The sequence below is a fragment of the Halyomorpha halys genome, unplaced genomic scaffold (assembly GCF_000696795.3).
Source record: "Halyomorpha halys isolate HHAL.00 unplaced genomic scaffold, Hhal_1.1 Scaffold433.1, whole genome shotgun sequence".
Lineage (NCBI taxonomy): Eukaryota > Metazoa > Arthropoda > Insecta > Hemiptera > Pentatomidae > Halyomorpha > Halyomorpha halys.
The window spans coordinates 899,748-913,325 of NW_027115152.1; the positions used below are offsets into that span (position 1 = coordinate 899,748).

General features: G+C 30.9%; 2 protein-coding genes across 2 annotated transcripts in view; one reads left to right on the top strand and one right to left on the bottom strand.

Annotated features, from left to right (window-relative positions):
* The window catches only part of LOC106682652 (suppressor of lurcher protein 1), a 181,124-nt gene that overhangs the window by 162,868 nt on the left and 4,678 nt on the right, over positions 1-13,578 (bottom strand). The window lies entirely within an intron of this gene.
* LOC136796978 (histone-lysine N-methyltransferase SETMAR-like) lies at positions 7,708-8,499 on the top strand. The gene is made up of 2 exons (XM_067052246.1): positions 7,708-7,891; positions 8,102-8,499. Exons 1-2 carry the CDS (start codon positions 7,708-7,710, stop codon positions 8,497-8,499), a joined length of 582 nt encoding a protein of 193 aa, XP_066908347.1.

The following is a 13,578-nucleotide window of genomic DNA, read 5'->3' on the forward strand; positions in this document are numbered from 1 at the left end:
ATATATATGTATATGTATCTATCGTTTTTACTTATTCTATTGCCCATTTTCGTCTTTTCATCCCATTCAACATATTTAAATCTATTTTCAAACACACAACTCCTCAAAGTATTTGCAAGAGTTTATTTTAAATTCTGCTTATTCCAAGTAGTTTAATAACTTAGGTTATCATAAATCGGTGCTTTTATGTCTATAATATATATATTGATATTTTACAAAAGATGATTATAAAAAATTGCAATTTCCAAAATTTTTCGTTCATATTAAAAAAAAAAAAACTGTATTTGCTTTAACTAAATTAAAATAAAATTTTAATTTGCCTTATTTTTAGTCTCTTTAAAAAAGTATACGAAAATGTCACTTTTTATTTAATTTTTGTATTATACTTATATTTTTTAATATATACATAAATAGAATAATAATATAAAATTGATTAAATAAAAAAAAAAAAATGTATCAACAAGACAAAGCAAATTAAATCTAAGTTATAAATTAAATAAGCATTCAAACCTACATACAATATTTAGGTATTGTATCATAAATTTATAATTATATACTGCCAAGCTTTGCCACTATCGTGTGGAAGGCAGAGCAGGGCTCCAAGAGATCGCAGCACTTCTCTCTTAGCCACCCACATTTATTTATTTTATAGTCGCATTTCACTTTCAGCACACTCTAATGGATTTCCTATTTAACTATTTTTTATTTTAAAAATGGAGCAACAGTTTTTAATTTCATTTAAGAGTTCAGTATTTGTTACATTAGAAATTTTGTGCATTTTTAAAATAATTTATTGGATTATTCTGATTATGATCATTATGGCTTCTAAAAATATTCTTTAGTCAATAAATTATATTAACGTACTGAAGAACCAAATTATAATATTATTGTTCTAACACCGTTTATTCAAATACGACATATTTTTGTACTTGGGGTAACACTCAAAATTCACTGGAAATTCCTCCACCATATAAACTTATAACTTGCTTATGAAATTCTGAGCTCAACCCATGTAATAATTTTAATACGTCAAGAGACCACCATCCGAGGGTAAGGAGTTGGCAATAATTATCCGTCTGGGGGTTCAAACCACATCTCTCCGAAACAGAAACCAAGGCTTCACTATCGTATCACCTCAATTCTCTTCTTAGGCCAAATTTTGTCGGAATATATATATTTACGTCTAGTTAGTATTATTATAGTACAAGAGCCCAAGAGGAGAAAAAAGAAAAAATGCAGTTATTTCACACTAATTTTTGATTACTTAATTGAAAACTAGGTATAATTACTAGTCAAAATTGATGAGTCAGCCAATATAGGGGGAATAAAAATGTTGGCGGTTTCAAAACGTTAAAAATAATAAATTTTTTATTCGGAGCTCTATATCTTTAAATCTAATAACGACAATAAAAAATCTAAGTGAGCATCGTTTAAAGAAGAGTAAATTTGCTAAAATATAAGCTCTAATAGAGCTATTTATGTTCTATAGTTCTCGAGATATAGCTTTTTTAAAAAGCAACATTTCCTAAAAATGTATGGAACGTACTAAAAGATCAGTAGTTAGAGAATTTATTTTGAAAAATCTATATCTCAAAACCATTTGACGTACAGATGTCTATTAGCACTCAAATTAAAGCTAGTTTATGACGTTTATTTTCGTAGGAGTAGTAGTTTTGCTAAAATAAAGTGATTTATAGTTGTTCGGACAATTGGTTTGACTTATGAAATACTTTATTTCAGAAACTATTGGAAGTACATATTAATCTAACTCTTGTACTATTACTTTCACTTGCCTATACATAGAATATACAGTAAGGGGAAGTATAACGATCGTAAAAAATATTTAATTAGAGGTTACTCTCCTTCTAAGCGAAAATGTCGCTAAGAGGTGTGGATCAGGCCACGCCCCTTGAAGGCAACTTTGCGTTGAAGTTGGTAAAGATTTCTCATATTAATGTAATTATCTGTAAAACCGTTCATTTAATCGCAAATAGAATAGAATGAAGTTGTGGTAAATATTATTTCCAAAAATATTTTATATCTATAGTGAAAATCCATTAAGCCATTGTTTTCCTTTTCTGTTCAGACTCATTTAAATGTGAATATTAAGGATCCCAAAATATATTTACTGTTCTAAAAAGTAAGGAGTGAATATAAACTTAAATTAACTTAGGAAAATTTTTCAATTAATTTTATCCAGGAAAAGTTAATAAAAAATTAATTTCTTTTAAGGAAAACATGGAAATATAAAGTTTGACACAAATAAATAATTGATTCTGATATAATGGAGAAAGTTTTTTACTAAAAAAAACAACAGTAAATATTATTTTATCATATAAAAAAACAAAAGCAGTATCAACAACAAAATGTAAGCACGATTTGAGTTACTCTCAACTTTATTTTTTTAATACGCGTTGCCACAGAAACTCTCAACTGTCAAATATGCGGGGGGGGGAGGTGCTCCCCCCACCATCTTCTCCTCATTTATATATATATCAACTATTAACTCATTAATATGTAGGTTTATCTTGATTTGGATTTGGAAACTTGTGGTACGATTGAGAATATAACATAAACCAGTGTTACTTTAGTACAGGTTTTGCATATTTTGTACTATAGCTCCCTTATTTTTTGAGATTTTTTAATAGCTACATATCTCAGATTTGAATTTTCACCTGAAACGCTATCTCTAACGGGTAAATGGGAGGCCCACTTTTTGTTTTATTAATCATACTCGGTCATCCGAGGTTATTTTGATCACGAATGATTTTGGTCCCAAAATAAGCTTGTTTGCTGTTCATGATCAAAGAAATAACATTTAATAAGCAACCTAGAGTTTTAAAAACAGATTTAAAAAAAAAATGTGTTCGAAAAACAATTTAATTTTTCCTTTATTTATCCGTCTTAAAACATTATTTGCACAATAATTCCTGTTTGGACTTCATTGAGGAATGTATGAATAAAACAGTGACATCCATAAAGAGCCTTGGTACTTAGTGGCTCAGTCTGTACAAATCACGATTGCCAGTTTCCTTTATCACAAACATTTTTAAACAATATTAGCTCTAGGCACTCAAATAGAAATTCAGTCAATATGAGCAGAAAAATATTTTTAAATAAACTAGTGATAAAACTGAAATGAACTAGAACAAAGGTAAAAATCACTACTTAAACTTGCAATGGTAACTTCTCATTGCATTATGTCAACTGAGAAGGTGTCTTGTAGGCCCGAGATGGGCTTTGGTGCTGGAATTCTATGCGCGTTTCTGAACCCGAGCCTGTTCTCTTCATTCCGTCTAATGCCTTACGCCACTCAGCCTTCAACGGCCTAAAGACAACCACATCAAATGGTTAATGACGAAGGGTGGCGTTGGGAGGATCTATTCCAAAGAAAACACAAAAAACGTGGTAATCAATGTTACCTCGTCAAATGCACTTTTTTATTTTATAATTCATAGAAATGAGATAGATGCATAGAGATAGAGACATAAAATAAGAACGGAATGTTGGCAAATATATTTGGAACAAGAATATTATTCACATAAGCCGACGGGAAACACAGAGCCCACACACCAGAGGAGGTTAGAACAGTGATTTCCAAAGTGCGCCCTGGTGCCGTGAAATATTCAATTAAACGATTCAGCAATTTTCTTGAAATTTCCAATTCTCGGAAACGGCTAGTGCGCAAGCACGGCTTTCCCATCCATGCTTTAGTCACTAAATAGTACGAAAATAGTTCTGTTTTTAATTTTATTGCTATTAAAGGGGTAATCGCTTTTAAAAAGAAGAGTTTTCCAATTTTTCAAGAGTCAAAAATTTAGAAAAAGATCTGATGTATTAAGGGCTCCGTGGCAAAAATCCGACTATTCAGGGAGCCGCCAACTGCAAAAGATTGAGAACCTATGGGTCAGTACGAAGTTTTCCTGATAGCTGTTATCAGTGCTGCACAAAAAAGCGCGTTACACTCAAGTGTTGCCGCAGAAACTATGATGGGTGTCTGCATTGCACTCTACAGGTAATGCTCGTAACAATAAGACCAGATGAGGGTCGCTGGGGCAAGAATTGAGCTCGCCAGAACGATTTGAATGAAAAAACGTTATTTACTATATGTTAACGCCATATTTTATTATTATCTTGTAAATAGTATTTGAGTTTTTAGAGTTTGTGTCTGAGTAAATAGTGTTTAATTTAGTTAAATTTATTTTATTTATATTATTTTAATTGGATAGAGTGATTTGAGAAGAAAAATGTGATTTTATTTGTGTTGTTATAATTAAGTAATAGAGACAGTTGCTAAGGGTTGATAATCGTAGCTAAGACGTCGCCTAGCAACGGACTCACCATCTTCCTTTTTAGATGAGTTCCGGCGAATTAGTGGCCATGATCGTTTCTAAGCAGCCCTGTCTGCGTTTATAATTTAATAGTTTGGACATTTTTAGTAAGTTAAGAGACCCTTTCTGCGTTTCGACTTGAAATGAGTTCTGGCTAATTAGTGGCCATGATAGTGTGTAACCATCTCTGTCTGAGTTCATTTGATGTTATTTATTGGACGTTTTTGAGTGTTTTAGTCGATATTAAAGTCCGGAACCAGACCTTTCCTGTGTTTCTGGCCTTTAAGTGCAATATGAGTTGTTAATTAATCGGCTTCCCTAATTCGTTAAAATATCTAGACGCTGTCTGCCCTTAATAAGTGCCAGTGTGGCAATCTTGGCTTTTAGGACATTTGGACTATAGATGAGCCACTACACCAACCTTGGACCGTTGCAGAGGTGTATTTAGCTACAGAGCTGCCACCTACACATCTCGACAAGCAAAATATCTTCCCCTGACCCATCGGAGTGGATCGACTTTTCGTCGAGCAGTATTTATTTTATATATTTATATTGTTGTTTTGTAAATTTATCTCTTTTGTTTTCTTAATTTATCTAATTTTATTTTGTCTAAAAGGTCTTTTTATTTTTACTTGTACTCATTGTTTTATTCATCTTTATTTATTTTAGTTTAAGTTTAAATGTTTAGATTAACCGAATAAATGCTTATATCTGAACTAGCTAGTTGTTTGTTCTTTTTAAAGCCTTCCAACAACAAGACATAGTCAATTCTAGGTGGCTTTAACACTATAGGTTCTCCGGATGACCAACGTAACCCCGGTTTACGGTCATGTACTTCAAGCAAGAAACCTAATCTCATTAAATATTTTTATAATATAAAGTCCATCAATACAAACTTCTTTTTGCTTCATTATTAATCAACCATTTTAAGTAAAATCAAGGTACAATAAATTTAAATAAAATAATTAGTATCTAATTGTGTATTGGAAAAATATTTCTTTGAATGATATTGAACCGGAATAAACAATTTACTTTATACTCCTATATATTTAAAAAAAAATCTTTTTAGAGATCAAGGATTATGAAAATGGATTTAGGTTGATAAACTAAAAGTTTAAGCAAAAATTTCTTTTATTAAGCTATAGGATTAATTAAAGTCTTTTTCTCTGTTTTTTCTATCTCTGTTTTTTCCTTTATTGATTTATTTAAACGGTCTTATCTATTTATTTTCTAGGGGACTCCAACTAAAATGTAAGATATATGACCCTCTATTCAGAATCTCTGGAACTTTATCTCATAGCTTAATTGCTAACTTTAAAATAATTTATTCATGAACCAATCAAGGAATCGCTCTCTCTCGAGCAATACAATATAGTACATCTTAAGAGGATTTGGACCGAACGAAAAGAAATTAAAGAGGGAATAAGTTAAAAAGCGACAGAGATGGTAGCCATTTTTCGCGTTAACTGTCCAGAAAATCCCCCTCCCCCGTAACGAAGGGATGGAAATTAAGAGAACAGTCGGAGCCTTAAATGTTTATTTTTCACAGCTCAAGTGGACCCTGGCCCAGTAAATCTTCAGAAAGATCTCTCCAACCCTTGGAGCTATTTAGAAATGGGGCGGTTATTCTTTTATGAAAATAACTTACTTCTGGACCAGAACGGAGATAATTTTATTTTGACACTGGGATAAGAAAGTACAGTATTTTTCAGGACCTAAATCACGAAATATGAATCCTAGACCTTCTGCTATAAGGACAGCATGTAGTAATAACTAAATTGAATCTATTTTCAAATAAAGCTTGTCGCTTATAGAGAAAATATCTTTTACCAAATGATTTTTTTAAATTTATTTATCTTTAATTTTTTTTTTTAATCGCGTCTATATAATAATGGGTGTAAAAAAGAATATGACCATTTTATCAAATTCAAGATTTCAAAGGACTGTAAATATTTAATATAATACTTAATAATTCATTTAGAAAATTATTCTGTTTTGTTATTTGTTTCAAAGAAGAATACATGACATTGTCATACAAAATTCTCGTAATTTTAAGGCATTACTGGAAAAAAAATTTGACAGCCACTAAAGCAACTTTCGAAATTATGAAGGAAAAGGTGTCCTTGCGAGTTAAACAACTTGAACATCAGTGAAGACTAAAATGTCTTTATTCTTTCATATTTACAAATATTACATAGTTTATTGGTTACAGATATCTCTCTCTGAATGTGACTGTTACTGTAACTGTAGCTGTTACACTAACTCTAACTACCTTAGCTATCTAGTGCTAGGAAATATACATGTACACTTGAGAAGAGGGGATAGGAAGAATAATGAAATAGGAGAAGAGGTTTGGACTAATCAGATAATTACAGGAAACTATGAAGTTTATTAGAGAACCTATGAAATTAGAAATAAATATCTGGGAGGGGGGAAAAAGCGTGTCTTGTAAGAGGGTGTCAGGTTCTTTCCAAGAATAGGAATTATTACCCTGGTAGGGGTTGAGTCAGCGATGGACTTGTTAGAACTAACTTACATGTGTTAAACATAAAATAGTTAGGCAGATGCAAGTACATTGTGAGATAACAGCTTATACCTGCCTAAGCCTTTGCTCTCTACATTCATATAGAATACTTTTTTTTTAAAATTATTTATTGTTATTTACAACTGTATACATATATACACATCAAGTAAATTTTTGTAAGTGATATTATGACATAATACAAACATGTGGAGAACCTACTCAGAACTCCAAAAACATTTTTAAAGGAGAAGTTCTCGAGGCCATCTTCTTTTCAGACGCCTAGGAGGATTATTAGGTAATGAAGGAGAAGCCAGGCTAGAAACGAGTTAGTTTGGGTGGTTCGGAAGTCATCATGGAAGGATTGGTATCTGGTTCTGGCCAAATCGGCAACATATGGGACATTGAGGTTCTGATGGATGATTTGATTTGTGACAAAGTAAGGAGCATTAAGGATTTTACGAAGGATTTTGGACTGTAAGGAATGGATTCGGGAGGAATTTGATGGTTTAGTGGAGCCCCATAGCTCAACTCCGTATGTCCAGATAGGCCTTATAACAGTCATGTAGATCAGTGTTTTGTAATGGATTGGAAGTTTGAACCGTTTGTATAGTAAATTCCATGTTAGTCGTTTGTCCAGATTTAGATATGGAATACTAAAGAAAGGACACTTCCTCTACTGTCGGTGTCTGCCGAAATGTGCCAGAGGTAAAGAGGAACATCTGTGTAGTTTATAACGATAGTCTATTTATAATAATAGCTGTTATAGCGTTCGTTAACTCGCGGCTTTGGTTTGAAAAAAATAGCAGTGGAGTTACGTCGTTGGAGAGGAAGAAGGGCTCCGAGGGACCATCAATGGATATTAATGAGGTTTTGCAGGAAGCTGTTGAGTCAAATCTGTTCACAAGTACTCGCAAACTTACCAAGGAGTGTGGTGTGTCGAAAGATAGTTATTACCCATCTACTCTCCATGGGGAAGGTGAAAAAAGAGCAATAGGCTGGTCCCTCAAGAACTTACTCCTCAGCAATCAGCTAAGAGGTTAGAAATTTGTGAAAATTTATTGAAAAACCCTTCTGTATGAGATTTTACCGGATGATTTTCACATGTGATGAAAAGTGGGTTTACTGGCGAAATCCGATTACCCATGAAAAATGGCTAGATTGCGGTCAAACTGCTTTTCCGGTTGTTGAAAGGGGGCAATTTGAAAAAAAAAAAATCCATGCTTTGTATTTTTTCGGAATTTCTAAGGTGTTATCCATCACGAATTTGTTCCTGATGAATGTTCTGTGAATTCTGAACTCTACTGCGAACAACTTCAAAGTTTGTATGCGAAGTTGTCAGAGCGTTGTAATACTTTGATCAACCAAAAAGGAGTTTTATTTCTATTATTTATTCGTCCACACACTTATCGTCAAACCAAAGAAAAATTTAAAGTACTTCATGAGTTCGAACTCCTGCCTCATCCACCATATAGTCTAGACCTCGCACCATCGGAATACTACTTGTGTCGACCCATGGTCCATTTCCATCAAGGGAAAAAATTTGATAATTTTGCGGAAGTAGAATTGCTTTCCAAGAGTTCTTTGACAACCATCCCAAAGAATAGTATCAGCGTGGGATCGAGCAATTGGCTAGCAGTTGGCTAATGACAGTAGATAACAATGGACTAGACTTTGAGTATTAATTGTATTTTATATTAATGAAATAATAATCCAAATATTTGGTTGAAAACGGTCATTTTTTTTCCACACCATTAACAACTATAATATTACATAAAGGGATGAGGGATAATTATATTTTTCCAACTACCCTACTCTGAGCGCATAATATTAGTGTTATTTTCGAACCGAACAGTATCATTGATAAATAAGCACAAATTATCATTAATTAAGCTATATTCCATATATTTTATATTCCAATTTTCAAAATTAGTCAATCTATCGTTGCATATGGAATGTCCATTTTCACAGGAAAGCATAGTCAGCAAATCAACTTTATGAAATCAAAACAGTTTTATTCAAAATATTTACCCAATCCATTACTACTTTACATTTTGCGTGATTATCCTTTAGAGAAAATGCATGTTTTTTACCTAGTAATCAGTGGAATTTATGTCTCATGTGGCTTCACTTGCAACCAAAAACCGCTTATTAAGTTCATGAGGTACCCATAGAATACATTTTTTACTTTACTAATTGTCTTTAAGTGTCGAGAAACTATCGATACACTTTTATTCAGTTATACTGCAAGTCCTTTAACTGTTTGTTAAGGGTTTTCTTCCGCAGTAAGCCTAAGTTCGTAGTCGTTAATTGCTAGTGGAGGTTTTCCTCTTGATATAAGAGTCCAAGAGGAGGAAAAAGGTAGTTATTTCACCCCAGTTTTTATAACTTTGATGAATACTACGTATAATTATTTGTCAAAAACGACAAGCCTGCCAAATACAGGAAGGGGGAATAAAAAATAGCGGCTATTTTAAAATGTTAAAAAAAAAAATTAATTTTTCACTTAGACACCTATATCATTAAAACTACTAATAACTTTATTGTGTTTTGGTAGTTTTAAAGAAATAGAGCTCCGAATGAAAAATTATTTTTTTTAATGTTTTGAAACAGTCACCATTTTTTATTCCCTCAAGTGATATTTGGCAGATTCATCAATTTGACTGGTTATTATACATAGTTTTCATTAAAGCAATCAGAAATTTGGGTGAAATAAGTGACTTTTCTTTTCTCTCCCCTGGCTCTTGTACTATCTGGGATACTGGGGATCTCGAAGCAAAATTAAAACGGTTAAATAATTGCTTTGTACGATTCATCTTCGGGATCCCCAGGGACCCCTCTAACTCTTGATTTTATGAAGAGTTGAAGCTTTACCCCTCCTTCGGTCGTAAATATTTTCTTGTTTCCTTCCTCTACCAAGTTTGAAATCCCGCCGTCCATCGCACATCTCTGATATCCTTTAATATAAATCCTCAGTGCATTGCCGCAATAACCGCTTAATAGCCTTTGGTAGATCGTTCCTTATCCGTTCCTCTTCCCTATGGAATTCTATTCCCTTCTTTATTCGTAATACCCTTCCAATCTTCAAATCCCGTTTCTTCGACCACCTTCTGTTCACCCGATTCCGGAAGAATAAAAATGGAAAGTTTCAAATAAGGTTTATATATTTTCTGTTATTTTCTATTATATACAGTTTCTGTTTCAGATTTTCGTTTAAACTTGTAAATATCCATATTAGCAGAAATCCTACCTTTCCATTTATTATTTTTAGTTAAATTTTATTTGATTTTTTATCATTTTTTTTTTTAAATTTATTATCAGAAGTGTTTATCATCTTATGTTTTATGATATGACATATGGTCTTATTTTATTTGTTATATTTTTATTCTATATATTCTGTTAATTATTGTTATTCATTTTTATCTTTTAAAAATCATTATTTTATGACGTTTTATAATTTCATTTTTATTTTGTATTTTGCTCTAAGGCTCTAAAGCCTAATTTTGATGCTTGTATATTATTCTAAAGGAATCAATCGCAGAATAAATAAATAAAGAATATTATTATTATGTGGGTTGGTTGTTCAAATCTGTCACATAACAACATTTTTTCAAAAAACTAAAATAAAACTCCAAAATTAAGTGGTCATATTTGATGGCATACTAAACATCGTGGAGTCAATAGGAATGATAATAAATATTATCAAAAAGGGAAAATTAATAACGGTTCATTATAATCTGTAATAAAGAACAAAATCCACTAATCCCACCAATTTCTAAAATAAAAAAGAAAATTTCTTATGAAAATTTTTCATTTTTTTTCTTTAATTAATTCATTGTGTCTGGCTGTCTGTTGTTATTAAAAATATTTTAATTATTCCTCATTATTATTATTTTTTTATGTTTTATAAGATATCAGTCGAACTTCGAAGATATGTTAAAATATAATATTTTACATTGCTCAATACTATAAAAATAGTGACATAGAAACAAGGAATATTATTTTATGTTTCTATATCGCCCGCAGAATTGTTTCACCACCCACTTTAGAGTGGTAACGCCCACATTATATGAAATAAGGTCAGTTCTAGCGTTTGCTGTTAAAATATAAATTTATTTCACTCTAGTATTAAATAAACTTAAATGTTAAAATAACATTTTTATTAAATATTATTATTTTTTATTTATTTTACATCCATATGAGATTCAAATAACTATTTATAATTGGGTGTTGTATGGATGTAACTTATTACATCATCTTTGTTGTTCAGATTAAAAAAAAAATATTTATTTTATTTAATTAGAAAAGGAACTCTATTTATTTGAATTTATAAAATTCAAGTATGCTTATTCACGACCTTCGTTTTAACCTAAAACAATGGATATATTTTTTTTTATTTTCCTTCGTTGGCCCAAGACTCCCGTTGGAGGCCAGGATGACAGTTTGAAGTTGAAAGTTCTGATATAATTGTTTTTATGTTTTGTGGGGTGCTGAACACAGTCTGAAATTTTCCATCAAACTTTTTTTCTTATTGTAAGAAGACTGTTGACAATATGAAGTATATTATATTAAAAAGCTAAAATAAATATAGAGTGTCTGAAAAAAAATTAATATGAAGGAACATGAGTAAAGAAATATGGAGAATTGGAAACAAAGAAAGAAATATTAGAATTTTATAATTCTTTCTTTTGTTTCTCATTATCTGCCTTTTATTTGCCTTGTTCCTTCTTTATCATAATTTTTTTCCTCAGACACTCAATATTTATATTATTATTTTTTTTTATTTATATTACTATACATTTTTTTCAATGTGACATTTTTATTTATTTTTTCTTGCTCATTATTTCATATTCTTTCGCGCATTTCATTATGTTTATTTCTTTAACGCTTTATGTTTTTTTTTTTAATTTTTAATAATTCGTTATTGAATAATTTTTACTTCTATAATATTATATTTTATCTTCTATAGTTATAAATAAACTACTATCTACTTCAATTGTTATTAATCAATAACTTTCCACTAAATTCATTGTTATGTATATTTCAAAATTTGTTTGTTTATTATTTTCTTTTATCTTTAAGTGTCTCTGAGTGATCGTTGTTATCTCTTTTTTTTTCCTTTAGCGCTGATGAAGCTCTGAAATTCAGGTCGAAACGTCGGCATAAATAAATAAGTTTTTGTTTATTTGAGCATTTTTTGCTGACCGCCTCATATTAATCTACGGTCAACTATACAGTTCATTAAAAAACTATTGTTAACCAACGTTTCGGCCCTCGTTTCTACTATTTTGTACCTTCATTGACTGTCACTTTTTCAGTCACTGTCAATTTTTCCAACAAGAAACTTCTTTTTTTCGGCAAATATGAGAAATCTTGAAAGGATCACAGTTTTCTTTTGTGCATTTGGCTCATAATATGTAAAATAAGTCTGTTTTTTTACAAAAAAGGCATTTCTATATTGAAATAAAAATGAGAAAATTACCTACAATTCATGTTTATATAATTTTTTTTTTTTTATGCAATGTGTGGTTTTTGCGGAATAGATTAAATGCAAATCCGCATTAGTTATGTGATGTTCAAAATACTTAAGACAGTTCTGGTTTATGTTTTCAGTGGCGTACTTTATACTTGATTAACTAAATAGAAGATTTTTCGACATATATTATAGGCTTTATAGTATTTTTCGCTTTAAATTGTAATAAATACTATACCGCATTACACGTGGGCAATTTACTTGTCACCAAATTATTATTTAGTAGTTTTTCGTTTATCCTTTTTTGCTATATCTAGCATATGGGATGTTATTCAATAGGTAACCAACCTATTTTAACTAGAAAGGGAGATTTGAGTTTTCACTACTCTCTTTGGGGAACCACCACAAAATAAAAGACAAATCGCCCTGGCCGGAATCGAACAGGTGTAGCTACGGACTTGAAGTTATTGAACTCACCCAGCTAAAACCTCTTATTTAGTAGATTCTAATTAATATATTTAATAAGTGATAAGTACATACTAAAGGTGCCGCTGTACGCTTGCCAAACTATCGCGAATGCACAAGCCTGTGAATGAGTTATTTGGATTGGCATGAATTTGACGCTTGTGCAACATCCACACGTGTTCAGATAAATATTTGTGTTCTTTGTGTTTTAATTAAGTAGACAATTTCCTCAGTCTTCAGATTTTATGTATTTTAAGATTGTATATTTTAAAATTCTATCGATTCAGTATAAATACTGTGTTTCAGAGTCGATTAAATTTAACGGCTTATTTCTTATTTGACAAATATAAGTTTATAAAGACATTATATGTGAGATAAAAATCGTAGAACGGAATTTGAATTTATAGGTTATGTAATATTTCTATTTCTATAAATTTTTTTCGTCCTACTTTATGTCTTCTTTCATTTATTTTGGTACTTTTTTTTAATGAAAATTGTGTAAATCGAATTAAATAGCCGATAAAAGTCACATTTGGATACCAATGTTTGTTACTTTACTTACCAAACATTGGTAAAGTTTTGAATTTGCGACAAGTGGAAAAGGTGTAAATTCTGTATTCCGCTAAAGAATTTATTAAGGAAGAATCAAGTAGCGAACGTCAAATATTCCAAAGAAGTTTCAAGAAAAACTTTTATTTTGACAACTTGCCTAACTCTTCTCTTTGTATTATTTTTGTATACTTTTTTAATATTTATTTTTACATATATTTGTTAATTTTTATATTTAT

Bases quoted from the DNA above. Each gene is read 5' to 3' on its own strand.
- LOC136796978 (XM_067052246.1), top strand. From the start codon at position 7,708: ATGGATATTAATGAGGTTTTGCAGGAAGCTGTTGAGTCAAATCTGTTC. The intron at 7,892-8,101 runs GTTAGAAATTTG...GGAATTTCTAAG, and splicing joins CCTCAGCAATCAGCTAAGAG to GTGTTATCCATCACGAATTT.